Source organism: Protopterus annectens, chromosome 8.part0 (assembly GCF_019279795.1).
Source record: "Protopterus annectens isolate FY-2018-M chromosome 8.part0, PAN1.0, whole genome shotgun sequence".
Taxonomy (NCBI): domain Eukaryota; kingdom Metazoa; phylum Chordata; order Ceratodontiformes; family Protopteridae; genus Protopterus; species Protopterus annectens.
In genome coordinates, this window is record NC_056741.1 from 1,410,943,566 (window position 1) to 1,410,959,146 (window position 15,581).

The following is a 15,581-nucleotide window of genomic DNA, read 5'->3' on the forward strand; positions in this document are numbered from 1 at the left end:
GAATGCGTATAATGTGTACATATTCAGACTTTATATTTCCTACCCGAAAACTTTGGAAGGCTGCGTTCAGATAGTTGAAATTTCAGATAATCAGTGTTCGGATAATCAACTCTCTACTGTGTGTTTTTTATTCTCTTCCACATATCCTAAGTTGAAATAACAGAAGCCATTTTAATCTGTACTTTTAAGTAGTTCATCTTAATATAGATATTGCTGGGCCGCTTCATGTGTGGGTACAAATTTTTGACCATGAAACTGTATCAAAATGTTCCAGAAAATAATATCATCTGCAAATAAAGCCAACTTTTCTCGACTATCATACCAGTTATATCCTTGAATTTCTGAGTGTCTTAAGTTTTTTTTTTGTTTTCCAATGGCTGTAAATGTAAAATGTATAACAAAGGAGAAAGAGGGCACCCTTGCCAGGTTCTTCTGTTCAAGCATAACTTGTCAAAGAGGAACCCTCCCACTTTATTTCTTGCCACAGATCCTTCATATATCCTCCTAATTAACCTTATTGTATCAGGGAATACAAATGCTTTACAAAATTCCAGCTTACTGTGTTCAGTGCTTTGTCTGCATCAAGACCCAGCAACAACAGTGGTATTTTCTAACATTCTGCTTCCCTCTAGATCAGCATTGTAATTGTTAATGTTGTCAGATGATTGCTTCCTCTCCACAAAACCACATTGATTCATATTTGTCAATTAGAACAATACAGTTGCCATTCTTTTAGCTAGTATACCTTTAAAGTCATGGTTTAAAATTAAAAAGGGTCTACATAAAGCTGGCTTTGATGGTTCTTTTACCATTTCTGGGTAATACAACCACCACAGCTTTCTTCCAAGATGTTGTTGCTTCCCCTCCTTTTTTTAAACTGTTTAGGGGGTAGGGTAAAGTGTATGTAGTGGTGGTCATGGTGTTTTATGGTAAACATTAGTTTTTTGATACTTAACTTTTTACTGTTGCTGTCATTGGTAGCGGAACTTCTGGCTTCATTCTCATCTTTACAGTGGAACAGCCTACGTGTTCATCAGGTCTTATTCCTCCTGCCACAAAAAGAAGAAAATTTCCAGACAGCCATTGCCCCCCTTCAGTTGGCTATGATTTTGCCTCAGCTGCAGATGAGTGACTTTCGTGGACATGTCTGTTTCCTCAGACCAGTTATTTTCCTTGGTTTCCTTTGGTGTAGTCCCTTCAGCCACCATGGATTAGGGGTTTGACACATGCTCTGCAGCTGTAGGGGTCTCCTTAGTGGCATGCAAGAAACTCACTTGGTTTTGGAGACTGGAATGCCTTTTCTCTAAGATGATTCTGACTGGAGTTGGTCTGCTTCTGTAGTAGTTATTGCTAAAAAGCAAAAAACTAAACATTTATCTTCTCCTGTCTTGCTTACTTTAGACACATAAGAGTTACTGGGCTTAGCACAGGCTCTTAACCCCTCCAATTCTGAGTTTACTTCTAAGAGAAAAAGGAATTCCTTATTTTTCAAAGATTCCTATTGTGATGAACAGGGAAATATTTGTGAGGGAACAAATTCTGTTTTTTGTCCTATGGTAAATTATTTTGTTTGTCTCTTGGAAGAATTTTTTGTTCTGAAACCATATCTCAGATGAAGCGGTTTTTAGTGGAACATAGTGCTATTTTTACAACTGAAATTTCCTTAACCCACTCCTGTTCCCCCTGTTGGTCTAGCTATGAAGGATGTTTTGTTATAGCATGTAGCATGCACAATAGTCAGCCTGCAGTCCCTAAAAAGGCTAATAGATTGTATAAAGTTCCGCAGCCTTCAAATACTATATTTGTTTTCTAATCACAGATCTGATTCTGCAGTGATTTCCTTGGCAAATCCTGTTGCAGTAATCATTTGGTAAATGTTAAACCATCCAAGGTCAGGATAGCCTCTGTTAGACTTGGGGGAAAAGTGTATACTTCTGCTGCACCGATTTTTAGAATTCTTAATTGTTAAGCTCACATGTTAGGGTTTCTGGCTGCTTTATTTGAGAATATATGAAACATTATAGCTAGTTTTTCCCTCTACTGAGGGGGAAATCTCCTCTAATGTACCCTTATTGCTTCTGTATTTCAAGTGACCAAACATTCTTTGAAGTGCATTTATGAATCATCTGATGCCTCTTTCAGGGCAGGTGTACTGGAACTGTTATAAGAAGGTTTGCATGATTGCATTCTCTAGGCTATCTGCCCTAAGGCATTTATAAGCCTAGCCAGAATGTGTTGGCTTTCGCCACCCCCTTAGATTAGTTCCCTGTGCCTCTGTCCAGCAGAGCCGCTGAAGTGATCCCAGAGGTAAACTTTGTTTCCCATCTACTCATCAAGGTTTCTTTTGAAGAGTGTTAGCGAGGAGCTCTGCCTAATGTAGATTGGGATCTTGTTCCAAAGCATGGGTAGTCTCTGGGACAGGAATCTATCCCTCCTGCACATCCTGTTTATTGTTGTGGTGAGGTTTAGATCCCTAGAGCATGTGGCTCGAGGGGATAAGGTTTTCTTTAGGTGGAGCATATCCATCAATTCTGGGTTGGACATGGCCTTGTATGTCAGGCAGAGATCATGTCTGAGTAGGCGGTATGCAACAGAGTACAACTGGATTTTCTTCAGTCGAGCTGAATAGGGCATCTGTTTGAGGCCATTGATCCTCTTGGTGAGGTACTTCTGTGGTCTTTCCAGCTGTTGCAGGTGTCTTGTAAGGTACATCCCAAAAGGGGCGTTGTCCTCTAAGATGGGTCTGATGAGTGATGAGTAGAGGGTCACAATGACCTCTTTTGATCTGGATGCGAACCCTTTTGTGATTAGGTGGGCCACGTAGAAGGATTTTCTAGCCACTTTGGCAATGTGATTATCAAAGGTGAGATTACTATCTACTTGGGTCCCCAGATCCCTTATTACGTTTTCCTTATTTAGGGGACTACCACCTATGTGGTAGTTTGTGGGTACTTTGTTTTTTCCAAAGGAGATGACTATGCACTTTTTGACATTTAGCTTGAGGCCACGATTTTGACACCAGGTATCCGTCTCAGTGAGAACCTTTTGGAGGATGTCTGTGTCAGCCGGAGAGTCAGTTGTAGCCCCTAGTTTGCAGTCATCTGTGAACTTGGTCAGCCATAGTCCTCCTGTGCTTGCCTGTACCTCTGAGAAGTATATGCCGAACAGGAGGGGTCCTAGGACTGAGCCCTGGGGAACGCCACTTGTAACCGGTTTAGAATCGGACCTAGCACCTGCAACTCTCACCATGTGGGTTCTGTCCATGAGCCAGTTGGCAACCCATCTTGTGATGTAGGGGTTTATGTTCAGGCTAGTGAGCTTGTCTATAATACCAGAATGGGGAATGGTGTCAAAGGCCTTAGCAAGGTGTAGGTAGGCTGTATGTTCCACCTTTTGCTTGTCTATAGCCTTGGTAACTGTCTCAAAGAAGTCCACCAGGCTTAGGAGGCATGATCCGCCCTTAAAGCCAAACTGGGTAGGCTCCAGTGTTTGGAGGTTCCCAGGGTCTCTGTTAATGAGTTCCATGATTATGCACTCCATACCCTTGCAGACCAAGCTAGTCAGGCTTATAGGGCGATAGTTCCTGGGGTCTGTTGTGGCTCCACCTTTGTGGAGCGGAATAACCATTGCTGTGCGTCACTCTATGGGTATGTAGCCTGTGGAGAGGCTGAGTTTGAACAGTGTGTTTGGGTGAGGGGTTAGTTCGTCTTTGAGTTCGTGTAGGACGCAGCCTGGGACACCGTCCGGTCCCATTGATGCTGTGTTTTTGGCTTTGGGGAGGGCTGTTTTAACCTGAGTGTCTGTGATTTCAGGGACTATACATTCTTCTGGTATGGTTATGGGCCCTTTTGGGGGTGAGAGGGGGGTGAAGTTTGCGCTGAACCTGTCTGCCAGGATGTTGGCGATATTGGTCAATTCAGTGTATTTTGTGCCATTCTGCACTAACTCCGAGCAGATCTGAGCATTGCCACTTAGATTCTTGACATAGCTAAAGAATGCCTTATGGTTATCTTTGGAGTCCTTGGTAATTTTTCTTTCAAAGCTTGCCTTGGATGATTTTATGAGGGATCGTAGTTTCTTGCTGATACAGATCAGGGATGTCCTCCCTTCCTGGGATTTTACTCTTTTTTTGTACTAGTTTCCTCCTCCTATTGTATAGCTTGTTTATGGCAGGAGTCCACCAGACTGGTTTCCTTTTCTTGGATGAGTGAGTCTTGGTTTTGCTTGGGATGGCACGATCCATGCATTCTTGTAGCTGGCCATAGAATGCATTAGTAAAGGATTTTGCAGCTTGGACAGTGTTTTCCTTCAGCATGGGGGCTTTGAAACTTTCCACCTCGGTCTTAAGTAACGTGAAGTTTGCTTTTGAAAAGTTTTTCATAGTGGCTTTCTTGTCCGGGGGTGGGGGCGGAATATGGATATCCAAAGTGATTTGTTTATGGTTAGATCTAACCAGTGAGGGGTTGACCTCTGGTGTGGAACACCGGTCGCCCATGTTGGTGATGACCAGGTCCAATATGCTGTCACCTCTGGTGGGAGTGTTGACCAGTTGAACCAGGGCGTTTGAGTTTATAAATTCTAGGAAAAGTTGGGCAGGGGAGTTGGTACTTGAGTAGTTCTCCCAGTTAATGTTTGGGTAATTGAAATAACCCAATATTAGGGTGTTGGGTAGGACCTTTATGTTTCCCAGTGTTTCCAGAAACGCGGAAAGGGGGTCCTGGGACACCTGCGATCTGTAGCAAGCTACAATTTGAATTGCAGTTTTGCCCATTGTTAGTTGCAAGTGGATGATCTCTGAAGCATCCTGCTGTGCCACTAACCTGGAGGTGTGGGTATCCTTGATGAATATGGATATGCCCCTGCCTTTTGTATTTCGGTTTGGGTTCTGTGGCCAAAATGTATGGTATGAGTTGTTGCCTGGTAGTGCTGGGGTGCTCTCTGGAGCCTTAAACCAGGTTTCTGTTACTGCACATATATCGATTTTTCTCCATACTGAGGAGTGCCTCTAGTGCGTGCATTTTGAGGTTTAGACTTCTGGCATTGAGTAGCATTACCCTCAGTTTTTTTGTTACTTGTACTATTTACGGTGGTGTGTTTGTCTTTTGAGCCTTGCCTAAAAAAGGCACTATGGGGATGGCAAGAGCCTTGGCAAGTATTCAAAAGCCTAAGGGTGACAGGTGCAAGCCATCTCTAGTGAAGCAGCGTGGCTTGTCGAGCATGTCATCCCAGGCGGACAGACACTGGATCCCCTTTGAATGACACCAGAAACTTATGCCATTGTTGAAATCAAGAATTTTTTCTTTATACCGTGGTATCATTCTTGGTGAGGGCAGGATGCTACTCAGGGTCAGGGTCATACCAGCCTGGGCTAGGTGATCAGAGAGCTCTTCCATGTCTCTTTTCATGTAGTTCTAGGGAGGTAGGTACGGCTCAGGTCATTCACACCAACATGGACAATGACAGAGTCATATTTGTACTTGTTCTGGAGTGACCCGAGTGCTTGTGTTATGTGGCGGATCCTGGCACCCGACAGGCAGCTAACAGTAACCTTCTCCTTATTCAGCCTAGTGAGTGGGACGTCTGTGTGCCTGATTAATAGTCACCTATTACTAGTATGTTGGGTATGTTATTTTCCCTTAAGGGCTGTGATTGCATGGCACACTGGTTTTGTGAAGTATGTGTTTCATGGTTTGTGTTGGGGGGTGGAGGTTGCTTGGATGTTTGCTTTGGAGGTCTCTTTTGGTTTTGCAGATTTTTATTTAGAGCCTCTGAGTATGTTTCCATGTATTTGTGTGTTTTTTGCAGGTGCTGGTTTAATGGGTCTATGTAGGACTGGTGGTGTGATGCAAGTATTTCCCTTCTCCTCTTGACTGTCTGATCTAGTCTTGGGTTGAGAGAGCTTAGCCTCTAGTTTGGCTGTATAACTGCATCTCTCGCATGTATTAGTGTTTGGTAGTAGGAGGGGGGGTTGTCTGTGTACATGAGGTAGTTGTAACATTGCCTCAAAATGCCCAGATTCACCGGTCTGCCCAAAATGCCCAGTCATTCACCAGAAAATGAAATTTTTCATTTTCACTTCCATCTCCAGCACAGATTGTAGTCCTGTCAAAATGTTATTGAAAGGGGTTCTGCAAACACATCCAACTATAAAACAGTGGGCTCTTCCTTGGGAACTTAAGTTTGTTATGAAAAAGTTTATTCTCACTCCATTTGAACAAGGTCATTAGGCTGATTTGAGGTTCTTAGCATGGTAAACTGTTTTGCTGATTGCTCTGACTTGTGGAAAAAGATTGTTATGGTTGCTAGTTCTTATGATGGGTCAACCTTATCTCGTTTTCCACAAATATAGATTTTCTTTGAGAACTAATCATTCATTTTTGCCTAAAGTGGTATTCATGTTTACTTTGAGCCAAGCTATACATCCCCTGTCTGCTTTCCAGAACCTGACATTGGGGGAGAAAGGATACTTTACACTAGATGTCCACAGACAGCGTAGCTTCTATTTTGACTGAATTAAATCCTTCAGAAATTGTGATTAGTTCTTTGGTGCTTATGAAGGTAAGAAAAAGGACAAGTGTAAATCATGTTTAATTGTATAATCATTTAAAATATTACAGCAGTGATGCCAAAATGGTAGGTCCTTCTGTTTTATACATAATAGCTTCATGGTTATATAACCTTCTGTGAAGCCAAAAGTGAAAGAAATGGGAAAGTTTGAAGAACTCCATTTTTGATGGTATGATATATCTAAATAAAATTTCTAAAAGATTTTACGGTACTACTAAATGATCCAATAGGTTTAGTGTTACACTGGTGCATGTTATTAGTTGATAAGCAAAGTATCATGTTAGTCCGATTTTAATGTCTTGAGTAGATTTTCTTGGTGTTTTCCCAATTTACATCAAATATTTCCAATTTGGAGTATGAGATTGATTCAACCGTAAAGCAACTGTTTCAAATGTAGAAGCCATTGATTAAATTATGTTTGAGAAGCTGGACTCCTCTGATCTCAAGGTAAGATACGATTATGAAAGCTATTCTAGACTTTTAAGGATGCCATACAATTTTGGAGATTTTTTTATCCCTACTTGGGCTCACTGAAGTTGTTTTTATTTGTAAGATTTTTGGAAGTAGTGCCATTCAGTCTTAAAAAGAAAATATGTACATCTTCCAATTTTCTGTAAATAACTTGTTGTTTCAAGTAATTGTAATTAATTCTAGCCTAGTCATTAAAATTCTTGGTAAGAGTAATCCTTAAATATTTAATTCTTCGTTTGTCTGAAATAAGCTCATTTAATGAGACTCTGTATTGATTGATCAGTAAAACATTATAGTTTTGCAGTATTTACTTTTTAAACCTGAAAATACTTAAAATAAGTTTTAAGGCAGATTTTTATATGGAATTTAAGTTTAAATATTCTCTAGTTAATAAAAATGTCACCTGCAAACAATTGTGCAGCTGCATTTTGGAGTAATCGTTTATTAAAAAAAATCTGTATTCAATCCATTGAAGTTTGCCAATGGTTCTATAGCAAACAGTGGGGATAGAGAGCGTCCTTGTGTTACTCCTTTTGTTAGTTTTATTGATTGATAAACAAAAATGCTTGGCTTCAGATAAGAAAAATGTATTCTGGATTAAGTCATCACATTTATCTGGCATTCCAGATACTCTTGGAGTTTTTAGCATGTCTTATCCAATTGACTGAATTAAAAAGATTTCCAGGTCTAAGTAACAATAGCTAAATCAACTTCATTACTGTTGGCCTAATTAGTTAATATAATTATTCTTTTAATATTGTCTTAGGTTGGTTCTGTTTATTGTAAAACCTCTCTGATCATCTTCAATTGTCTTTGGTATCAGTTTTAGTATATTTGATACCCCTGATGTACATATCTGGTTTGTTAATTAGACAATGTTAAGTTGTCAATCTCGCCTTCATTCTTGCTGGATGGGTTCGGAGCTGATCCTCGGCTCTGACACGGCCAATACTAAAGCTCGAGAGCTATTTCCACCGGCTCGAGGCTCCCCTATATCCCACAATGCTAGACGGTAAATACCCAGATCTCATTTGCCGCTTTAGCTACGAGGTGCTTGTTTCTACCGGCTCTGCAGGTTAGTAACTTTTTATAGTTATAAATCTTCAAAACCCCTTATTTTTTTCTTTGAATAGTTTTCCTTATACTTTATTAGTTAACTATCCCTAGTTTCCTTTGGGTTCCCCTAATTGTTTTTCCCGTTTATCCCTTTTATTCTTTAGGCCTTCGGGCCCTCCTCCCTTCCTTTTAGTCATACTTGTGGGAGTGGTTGGATCTTTTTCCCCTTTTTCTTAACAGGTGTGTCTGTGTGTGTGTCTGTGTTTCACAGTTTTTTGTTTGAGATGTCTAAAGACTCTAAGGTCTCAGGGTTTAAGAAGTGTGACTCGTGCTGTCAGAAAATGTCTCTGACAGACGGTCACACTTCTTGTGTATATTGCCTGGGACCTTTGCACCTGCAGGACTCTTGTTCTGTCTGCCATGCTTTCAGTCCAAGAGTTCTGCAGGAACGCAAAAATAAATTAATACTGCGAGGCTTATTAAAGCCTGAAGGATCCCTGACCCAGACTGTGTCAGGAAAACCTTCCAAGGCGTCGGCTCCAGCTTCGGAGCCGTCTGCTGGTGGCTCCAAGACTTCCTCGACATCGACTTCTTCTGGAGCCGATGTCTCTAAGACTAAAATGGTCATCTCGGCTCCGGCTGGAGCCGAGAAGTCCGAGACTCAGACGGCTTCGACAGTTTTGTCGGAGCCACCTACTAGAAAGAGGTCTAGATCCCCATCCATTGGCTCTCTCCACTCGGCCCCGGGATCTCCACTGTTATCAGAGAGGAGCCATAGGTCCCACTCCTCTCGGTCCTCCAGACTGTCTGACCATGATTTAGAGAGGGTGGTGAGCAGACTTCTCAAGTCCCAGGCACTAGCCCAAATACTGCATAGCCCTACCCAACGGTCAGTGGCTATACCCATCCCTTCCACAGTTCCTCCTCAGATTCCCATGAGTTCGGAGCCGGAGCTTCTCGGAGCCGTGACTGTCGGTGCGTCGGAGCAGATACTTCCACTTCTGGCTCCGTCATCGGCTCCGATCTCCTCCTTGGAGGGATCTGGGCGCCGGGCTTCCTTCATCGGCTCTGAGGGGGCGAGTGGCATCGGACCCTTGTCCGAGCCCATTCTCCCTCTCGGAGCCTCGGCGCTGGTGAGCTCGGCCCCGACATCAGCCTCAGAGCTGTCCCTTTCAGTGCCGGGAGGAGTTCTCGTCTCTTCGGAGCGGGGATCTTCAGCCTTGCCTGATCGGGGTGCCTTCGAGGTCATGCAGAGCGTGCTAGACCCGGTGTTTGCTCCATGGTCGGCTCCCTCAGCTCCTCCCTCTACAGTGCCTGCGATGGTCTCTACCCACCCTCTCGTCCCAGACCGTAGAGAGCCAACGTCTCAAGTTTCCCCACTGGGAATATCCTCCTCTTTCAAGGCTTCTCCTGATCCTTCAGGGGAACCCCCTCGGAAGAAACAATGCAAGAGGAAGCATATTGACTCCCCCGAGTCTATCACCTCAGATACCGACTTGGATGAGTCTGAAGGGTCCCCACGGTCCTCCTCTGAGGATGTCTCCTTTTCAGACATCCTTGAGATCCTTAAACAGAGGGGGAACTGATCCACCCTTAACCCTTCAGAGGACGAGTCGGTCTACCGTGAGGCTTTTGGTTCTTGCCCTTCCACCTCCTGGGTATCTCCTCCCTTTGACCCCCTCATGGAAGTGGTGGCAAGGAAGGCGTGGACAGCCCCTGATACGGTGGAACCTACCCTACGAAGACCGTCCAAGTTTATTACAGCTCCTAAGGACAAAGAATTCTTATCCAAGGGTGTCTCTGTTGATGCTATGGTGGTGGCCGCAGCCACTAAGAAGGAATTAGCTGATCCTTCGGTACCTATCCATCCTCCTAATAAGGAATCCAGGACTATGGATAGGTACGGTAAGTGTATGTTCTCCTCCGCGACCTTTGCCATGCGTTCGCTGAACTACTTGTGTCACTTCACCCATCTTCAGAGAGATATGATCAAGGAAATGGGTGATGCTTTGCAAGATCCAACAACTGAGGGGTTTCAAGACAAAATGAACTCCCATCTGGCAACCCTGAATTCGATCAGCAACTCCTCCATGCGGCTTCTTTCTTATGCGGCCGATGGGGTGAGTAGGGTCGCTGGCACATGTGTAGCTTTACTACGTCACGCCCGGATGCGGCTTTGTAACTTTGCGGATCCTTTCAAGGCGTCCTTCACCAATTCCCCCTTTGATGGTACAGCGTTGTTTGGACCTCAGGTGAAGGACACGTTGACTAGGTGCGAACAGGATGTCAAGACTCTCTCTGCCGTGGGAGTCCGGTTTTCCACCCCATCCAGACCATATCCCAAGGGTCAGAAGGGGGGAATGTGGTTCCGCAAATCTTAGGGAGTCTCGCCTGATGCACGCAGTCAGTTCCCCTCTAGTGGCAGAGGGGGGAACAACAATAGATGCCGCCCTAGGGGCAGGGGGGGGGGGGTCCGCAGAATCAAGGTAGCAGAGAGACTCTCTTTGACAAACCTTTTCAGCATCCCTGAGAAGCTGCCCGACTGTCCACCTTCGGAGGAAGATTATCACTGTATCCAAAAGCCTGGCTTTCCCTCACTCAAGACAAATGGGTACAGTCGATTATATCCGAGGGTTACAAAATTCCCTTTGTCCGCATCCCATCCCAACCGAAAGGGCCCCTTCCAGACGTTCCACCCGGTCTAAGGGAAAAGCAGCGCTAGAAATATCAAAGCTGCTATCAAAAAGAGCTATCCAGCCAGTCCCGGCAGACCAGCAAGGATCCGGAATCTACTCCAAATTCTTTTTGGTTCCAAAAAAGACAGGGGACTGGAGACCAATATTGGATCTCAGCAGACTAAACAAGTCTGTAAACAAAACAAAATTCCGGATGGTCACGCTTCAGTCCATTCTACCCTTCTTGGGTCAGGACAATTGGATGTGCTCAATAAACCTTCAGGATGCGTACTATCATATCAAGATGCACAGATGCTCCAGAAGGTTCCTCCGCTTCCGGCTGGGAGCCACTCACTGCAAGTTCAGAGCCCTGCCCTTTGGTCTCACTACAGCCCCCCCGAGTGTTCACCAAATGCATGGCAGTGGTCACGTCTCATCTGAGACATCAAGGATTCCAGGTGTTTCCATATTTGGACGACTGGCTCCTTACTGCTACCATCAGTCGTCAACTTCTCGTATCCAGAGACTACACCATTCATACTTGTCAAGCTCTAGGCGTTTCCATAAATTTCGAAAAATCTGCCTTGTTGCCTTGTCAGGCTATTACCTTTATAGGCGCCACCTTAGACACAATTCGTCTTTCCGCGAAACTAACAGAGCAAAGAGCATCAGACATCCGCAAACATGTTCACATTCTTCTTCAATGCGACAGGATCAAAGCCAAGTTTGTCTTGAAGGTCTTAGGTCTCATGGCAGCTGACATTACACTTCTGCCTCTAGCACGCTTTCACATGCGAATCCTCCAGTGGATGCTGTTTTCTCAGTGGTCCTTCCAACAGCTCCCAATGTCTCACACTATTCTGCTGACCCAATCATGCAAGAAGCATCTAACTTGGTGGATGACCACCCCTCAAGTTCTTCAGGGCAGATAATTTGCTTCCCCCCCTCCGGTTGCCGCGGTGACAACGGACGCCTTCCTGATCGGGTGGGGGGCATTGTCAGGGCAGGACGGTCTAAAGCACATGGCAACCTTTCGAAAGCCATCTGCACATAAATGTTCTGGAGATGAGAGCAGTACTTTTAGCGTTGCAAGCCCTTCAGCACTCTCTTCCCACCGGGACTATTGCAATTCAGACAGACAATATGTCTGTAGTATGGTACATCAACAAACAGGGCGGAACCAAATCTTATCCCTTGTGTCGAGAGGCACTCAGACTTTGGCAGTGGGCGATCTCATCTCAGCGGTTTCTGATAGCAACGCACATCCCCGGGAAGTCCAACGTGATAGCAGATAAGTTGAGCAGGGCCATACTCATACCACACGAGTGGTCTCTCAAACAGTCAGTGCTAGAAGAAATTTTTCAGGAATGGGGCCGACCTTGCTGCAATCTTTTTGCTACTCCCCAAAACAGCAAGTGTCATGATTTCTTCACCCTCTCTCCCCTACCAGGTCAACCCGCCAGGGACGCTCTAGTCCATGATTGGCCCCGGGGACTTCTGTATGCCTTTCCACTGATCTCTCAAGCAATTCAGAAATCTACCGCTTTGAGAGTCGACATGATCCTCATTGGTTTCCGTTCCTTCACCGTTTTCTGTTGGAGCAGCCTTGGTATCTGGATCCAGTGCCAGATCTTTTGACCCATCAATTGGGTCAGCTGCACCACTCCCTCCCATCTCTCAACCTCACAGCTTGGTTGCTCCGCTTCCTACCCTAGCCAGGCTTCCTTTAATTTCCCATTCGGTCCGTAACATACTTATAGCTTCTCACAAGTCTTCTGCAAGAAGGATTTTCAATAGAAAGTGGAAACGTTTTTCCTTCTGGGCAGCAACTAATAATATAGACCCTTTCACTGCACCTATCCAGTCTATACTAGACTTCCTGGCAGAACTTTTTCACTCAGGTGGTTCTTCGTCTACTATTAGAGTACAATTGGCGGCTATATCTAATTTCCATGTAGGCTTTTCAGACTCCGGCATCATGTCCCATAAACTTTGCAAAGCCTTTCTAAAAGGTATCTTTTTGCTCAAGCCCCCAATTAGAGACCCCCCACCTCAGTGGGACTTAAATTTGGTTCTAGCCTCCTTGACCCCCCCCCCCTTCGAACCGGCCGCTTCCTGCTCTCTGAAATTGCTCATCTGCTTGACGGGTATCTGAACTTCATGCTCTTTGCAGTCGTCCTCCATACTTAGTCTTCCACAAAGACAGGGTGTCACTTCGGACCAACCCTTCCTTTTTACCGAAGGTTTCTTCTGAGGCGAATCTGAATCAGACAATCGACCTTCCAGTTTTCTTCCCTAATTATTCCAACAAGGCACAACAAAAGTTACATTTCCTAGATGTCCATCGCCAGCTTCGCTATTATTTGGATAGGACTAAACAGTTTAGGAAGTCTGGCCAGCTCTTTCTATCCTATGCAGAAGGCAAGATGGGCCTTCCAGTTTCCAAAATTTCACTTTCGAGATGGCTGGCCTCTAATTTCTTTTATTTATGATCTCAGACACCAAAAGCTACCATCACGACCTAGAGCTCATTCAACCAGAGCGTTAGCTACATCTGTAGCATTTCAATACAGACTGCCCATAGATTCCATCTGTCAAGCAGCTACATGGGCTTCTCCTCGTACCTTTATCTCACATTATAAATTGGATATGGCCTCCAGAAACTGGGCTAACTTTGGTTCCACCGTATTCAAGAGTCTGTTCCGATGAGCCACCCAGGATAAGGGTGCTAGGGACGCGGTCCCATCCAGCAAGAATGAAGGCGAGATTGACAACTTAACATTGAGAAGTTATGTACCTACCATAACGTTCCATGTTAGTTGTCTTCTTCTCGCCTTCTTTCTTGCGTCCCACCCTCCATCCGCCTAGCCTGGACAGACCGAGAGGATCCTTGGGATCTTTTATCTTTCATAGCGCCATCCACCTCTATTGCCCCTGTTTGATAGTTCTACAGGTAGTCTTTCTATAGAGGTGGATTTCCCTTTTTTTCTCTGTCTCTGGGAGACCAGCACTGCTATTCTTCAGCTATCAAACGAGATCTGGGTATTTACTGCCTAGCATTGTGGGATATAGGGGAGCCTCGAGCCGGTGGAAATAGCTCTCGAGCTTTAGTATTGGCCGAGTCGGAGCCGAGGATTGGCTCCGAACCCATCCAGCAAGAAAGAAGGTGAGAAGAAGACAACTAACATGGAACGTTATGGTAGGTACATAACTTCTTATTTACACTGTTGATTATATTTTAGTAAGGAATCTAATTGTGCTTTGTCTGTATGTTCTTCATCCTGTTTATTAATACTTTCATAATTTAATTTAAAAACCTCAAAGATGTCTTAAGTATGCATCATATTATCTCCTGGCTTACCTGTACATTTTCTACAGTTTAAAACTGATATCTTTGACCTGGTAATACATTTTCATAACCTTTTTTGGGCAACAGAGTATGAGTTAATATCTTGTACTCCTTGTTCAACTTTTAGACAAGTCTATAAATTATTTTTCTCCTTTCTGAAGATTTAACTTGGATTTTAAATTTTCTTTGTAGTTTAAGCAATTTTTTATCCTGGACCCTTGTTCAGATTTAAGACCATGCAGATACTTGTATTAGAACACTGTCAGTACATCCCGTGACATTAGATTAGTACCTTCTCTATTATTGTTATTTATATAGTTATGAATTTCCTGCAACAGCCAATTTCTAAAATCCACCATATTTGTTGCCTCTTTCATCTGCCTTCTAGTGCTCCCTTCTTTCTCTTTTCTTGTGATATAAGATTTAATTCCCATTATCAGTATAGACCTCACAGCTCTTGTGCAATCTGTTCCTGCCATACTTTCATATTTGTCATTGTATTTCACATGCCATTGTTGTAATCACAGAGCCATAGGTTTGTGGCTCAGCTGCACAAACTGTATGAGGAATAGTGGAATATGTCATGACTGTGTTTCATATATTGATTTTGTATGTTTTTCTGTCTCCCCCTCCCCCCTCTGATGCAGTTGGTCGGGCAATGGAGATTCACAGACGCAGCAGACAATCATCACAGACAAGTCCTAACATTTCTGAATCTTCAGAAACAGTGAAGTCACGTCAGAGTATCCCCATCACTGACAGCACTGATTCGTCATATTTTTCAAGTAATGCAGTTTTGCCGTTGACTATAGGACTGACTTCTCTCCAGGAAGGGAACAAGCAGAATGACTCTGGTAAGAAGTTGGATGGGGTATCAAGTGGTGTGAGCGAAAAAAAAAAAAGTATAAGCTGTGAGAGAATAAGGAAGTAAAGTAATTCCTAGCTAGGGCAAGGGTATTTCACAAACTCTTAGAAATAAAAGAAAGTAGGTACAGTTTTGGTTAAAATCTGTTAAAAAAATAAAATGCAGCTTTGTTTTGGAAGCAAGTTGTTTAAACCAGAAACCTGATTATCTTTTCTGCATATGAGTGTCAAACTGCATATGGTGGAAACATTGTTTTTACAGGAATAACTGCTCAGCATGCGTTCTGGTTTCACAGAAGGAGCCCTGTGGTATGGCATCACAGGTGAGCAGCAGAAGCAAATATAAGAGGAAAGGAATATTGGTCTGTTTCCATAAGACAGAATCTTGACAGGAATTTGAGAGAGAGAATGGTGGAGAGAATGAATTAGAACTGAACAATTTTTTTTAACTGTATTGTAGATTTCTCAGAGAAGCTGGCAGCATCACTGGCTGTTTTGTTCAAGGAAGCATTTATGAGTCATGTTTCCTAAGAACAAGCAAAGGGCACTTGGAATTTTACTCTTGACAGCAGGAAGTGAGAAAAAATGATATCTGCGAA

General features: G+C 43.8%; 1 protein-coding gene across 2 annotated transcripts in view; it reads left to right on the plus strand.

The window, feature by feature from the left end:
- The window catches only part of ARHGEF12 (Rho guanine nucleotide exchange factor 12), a 3,716,336-nt gene that overhangs the window by 2,103,621 nt on the left and 1,597,134 nt on the right, over positions 1-15,581 (plus strand). For both annotated transcript variants that reach the window (XM_044081016.1, XM_044081015.1), the window contains one exon: positions 14,766-14,972. In XM_044081016.1, coding sequence (XP_043936951.1) covers positions 14,766-14,972 — 207 coding nt within the window. The remainder of the gene's footprint in view (positions 1-14,765; positions 14,973-15,581) is intronic.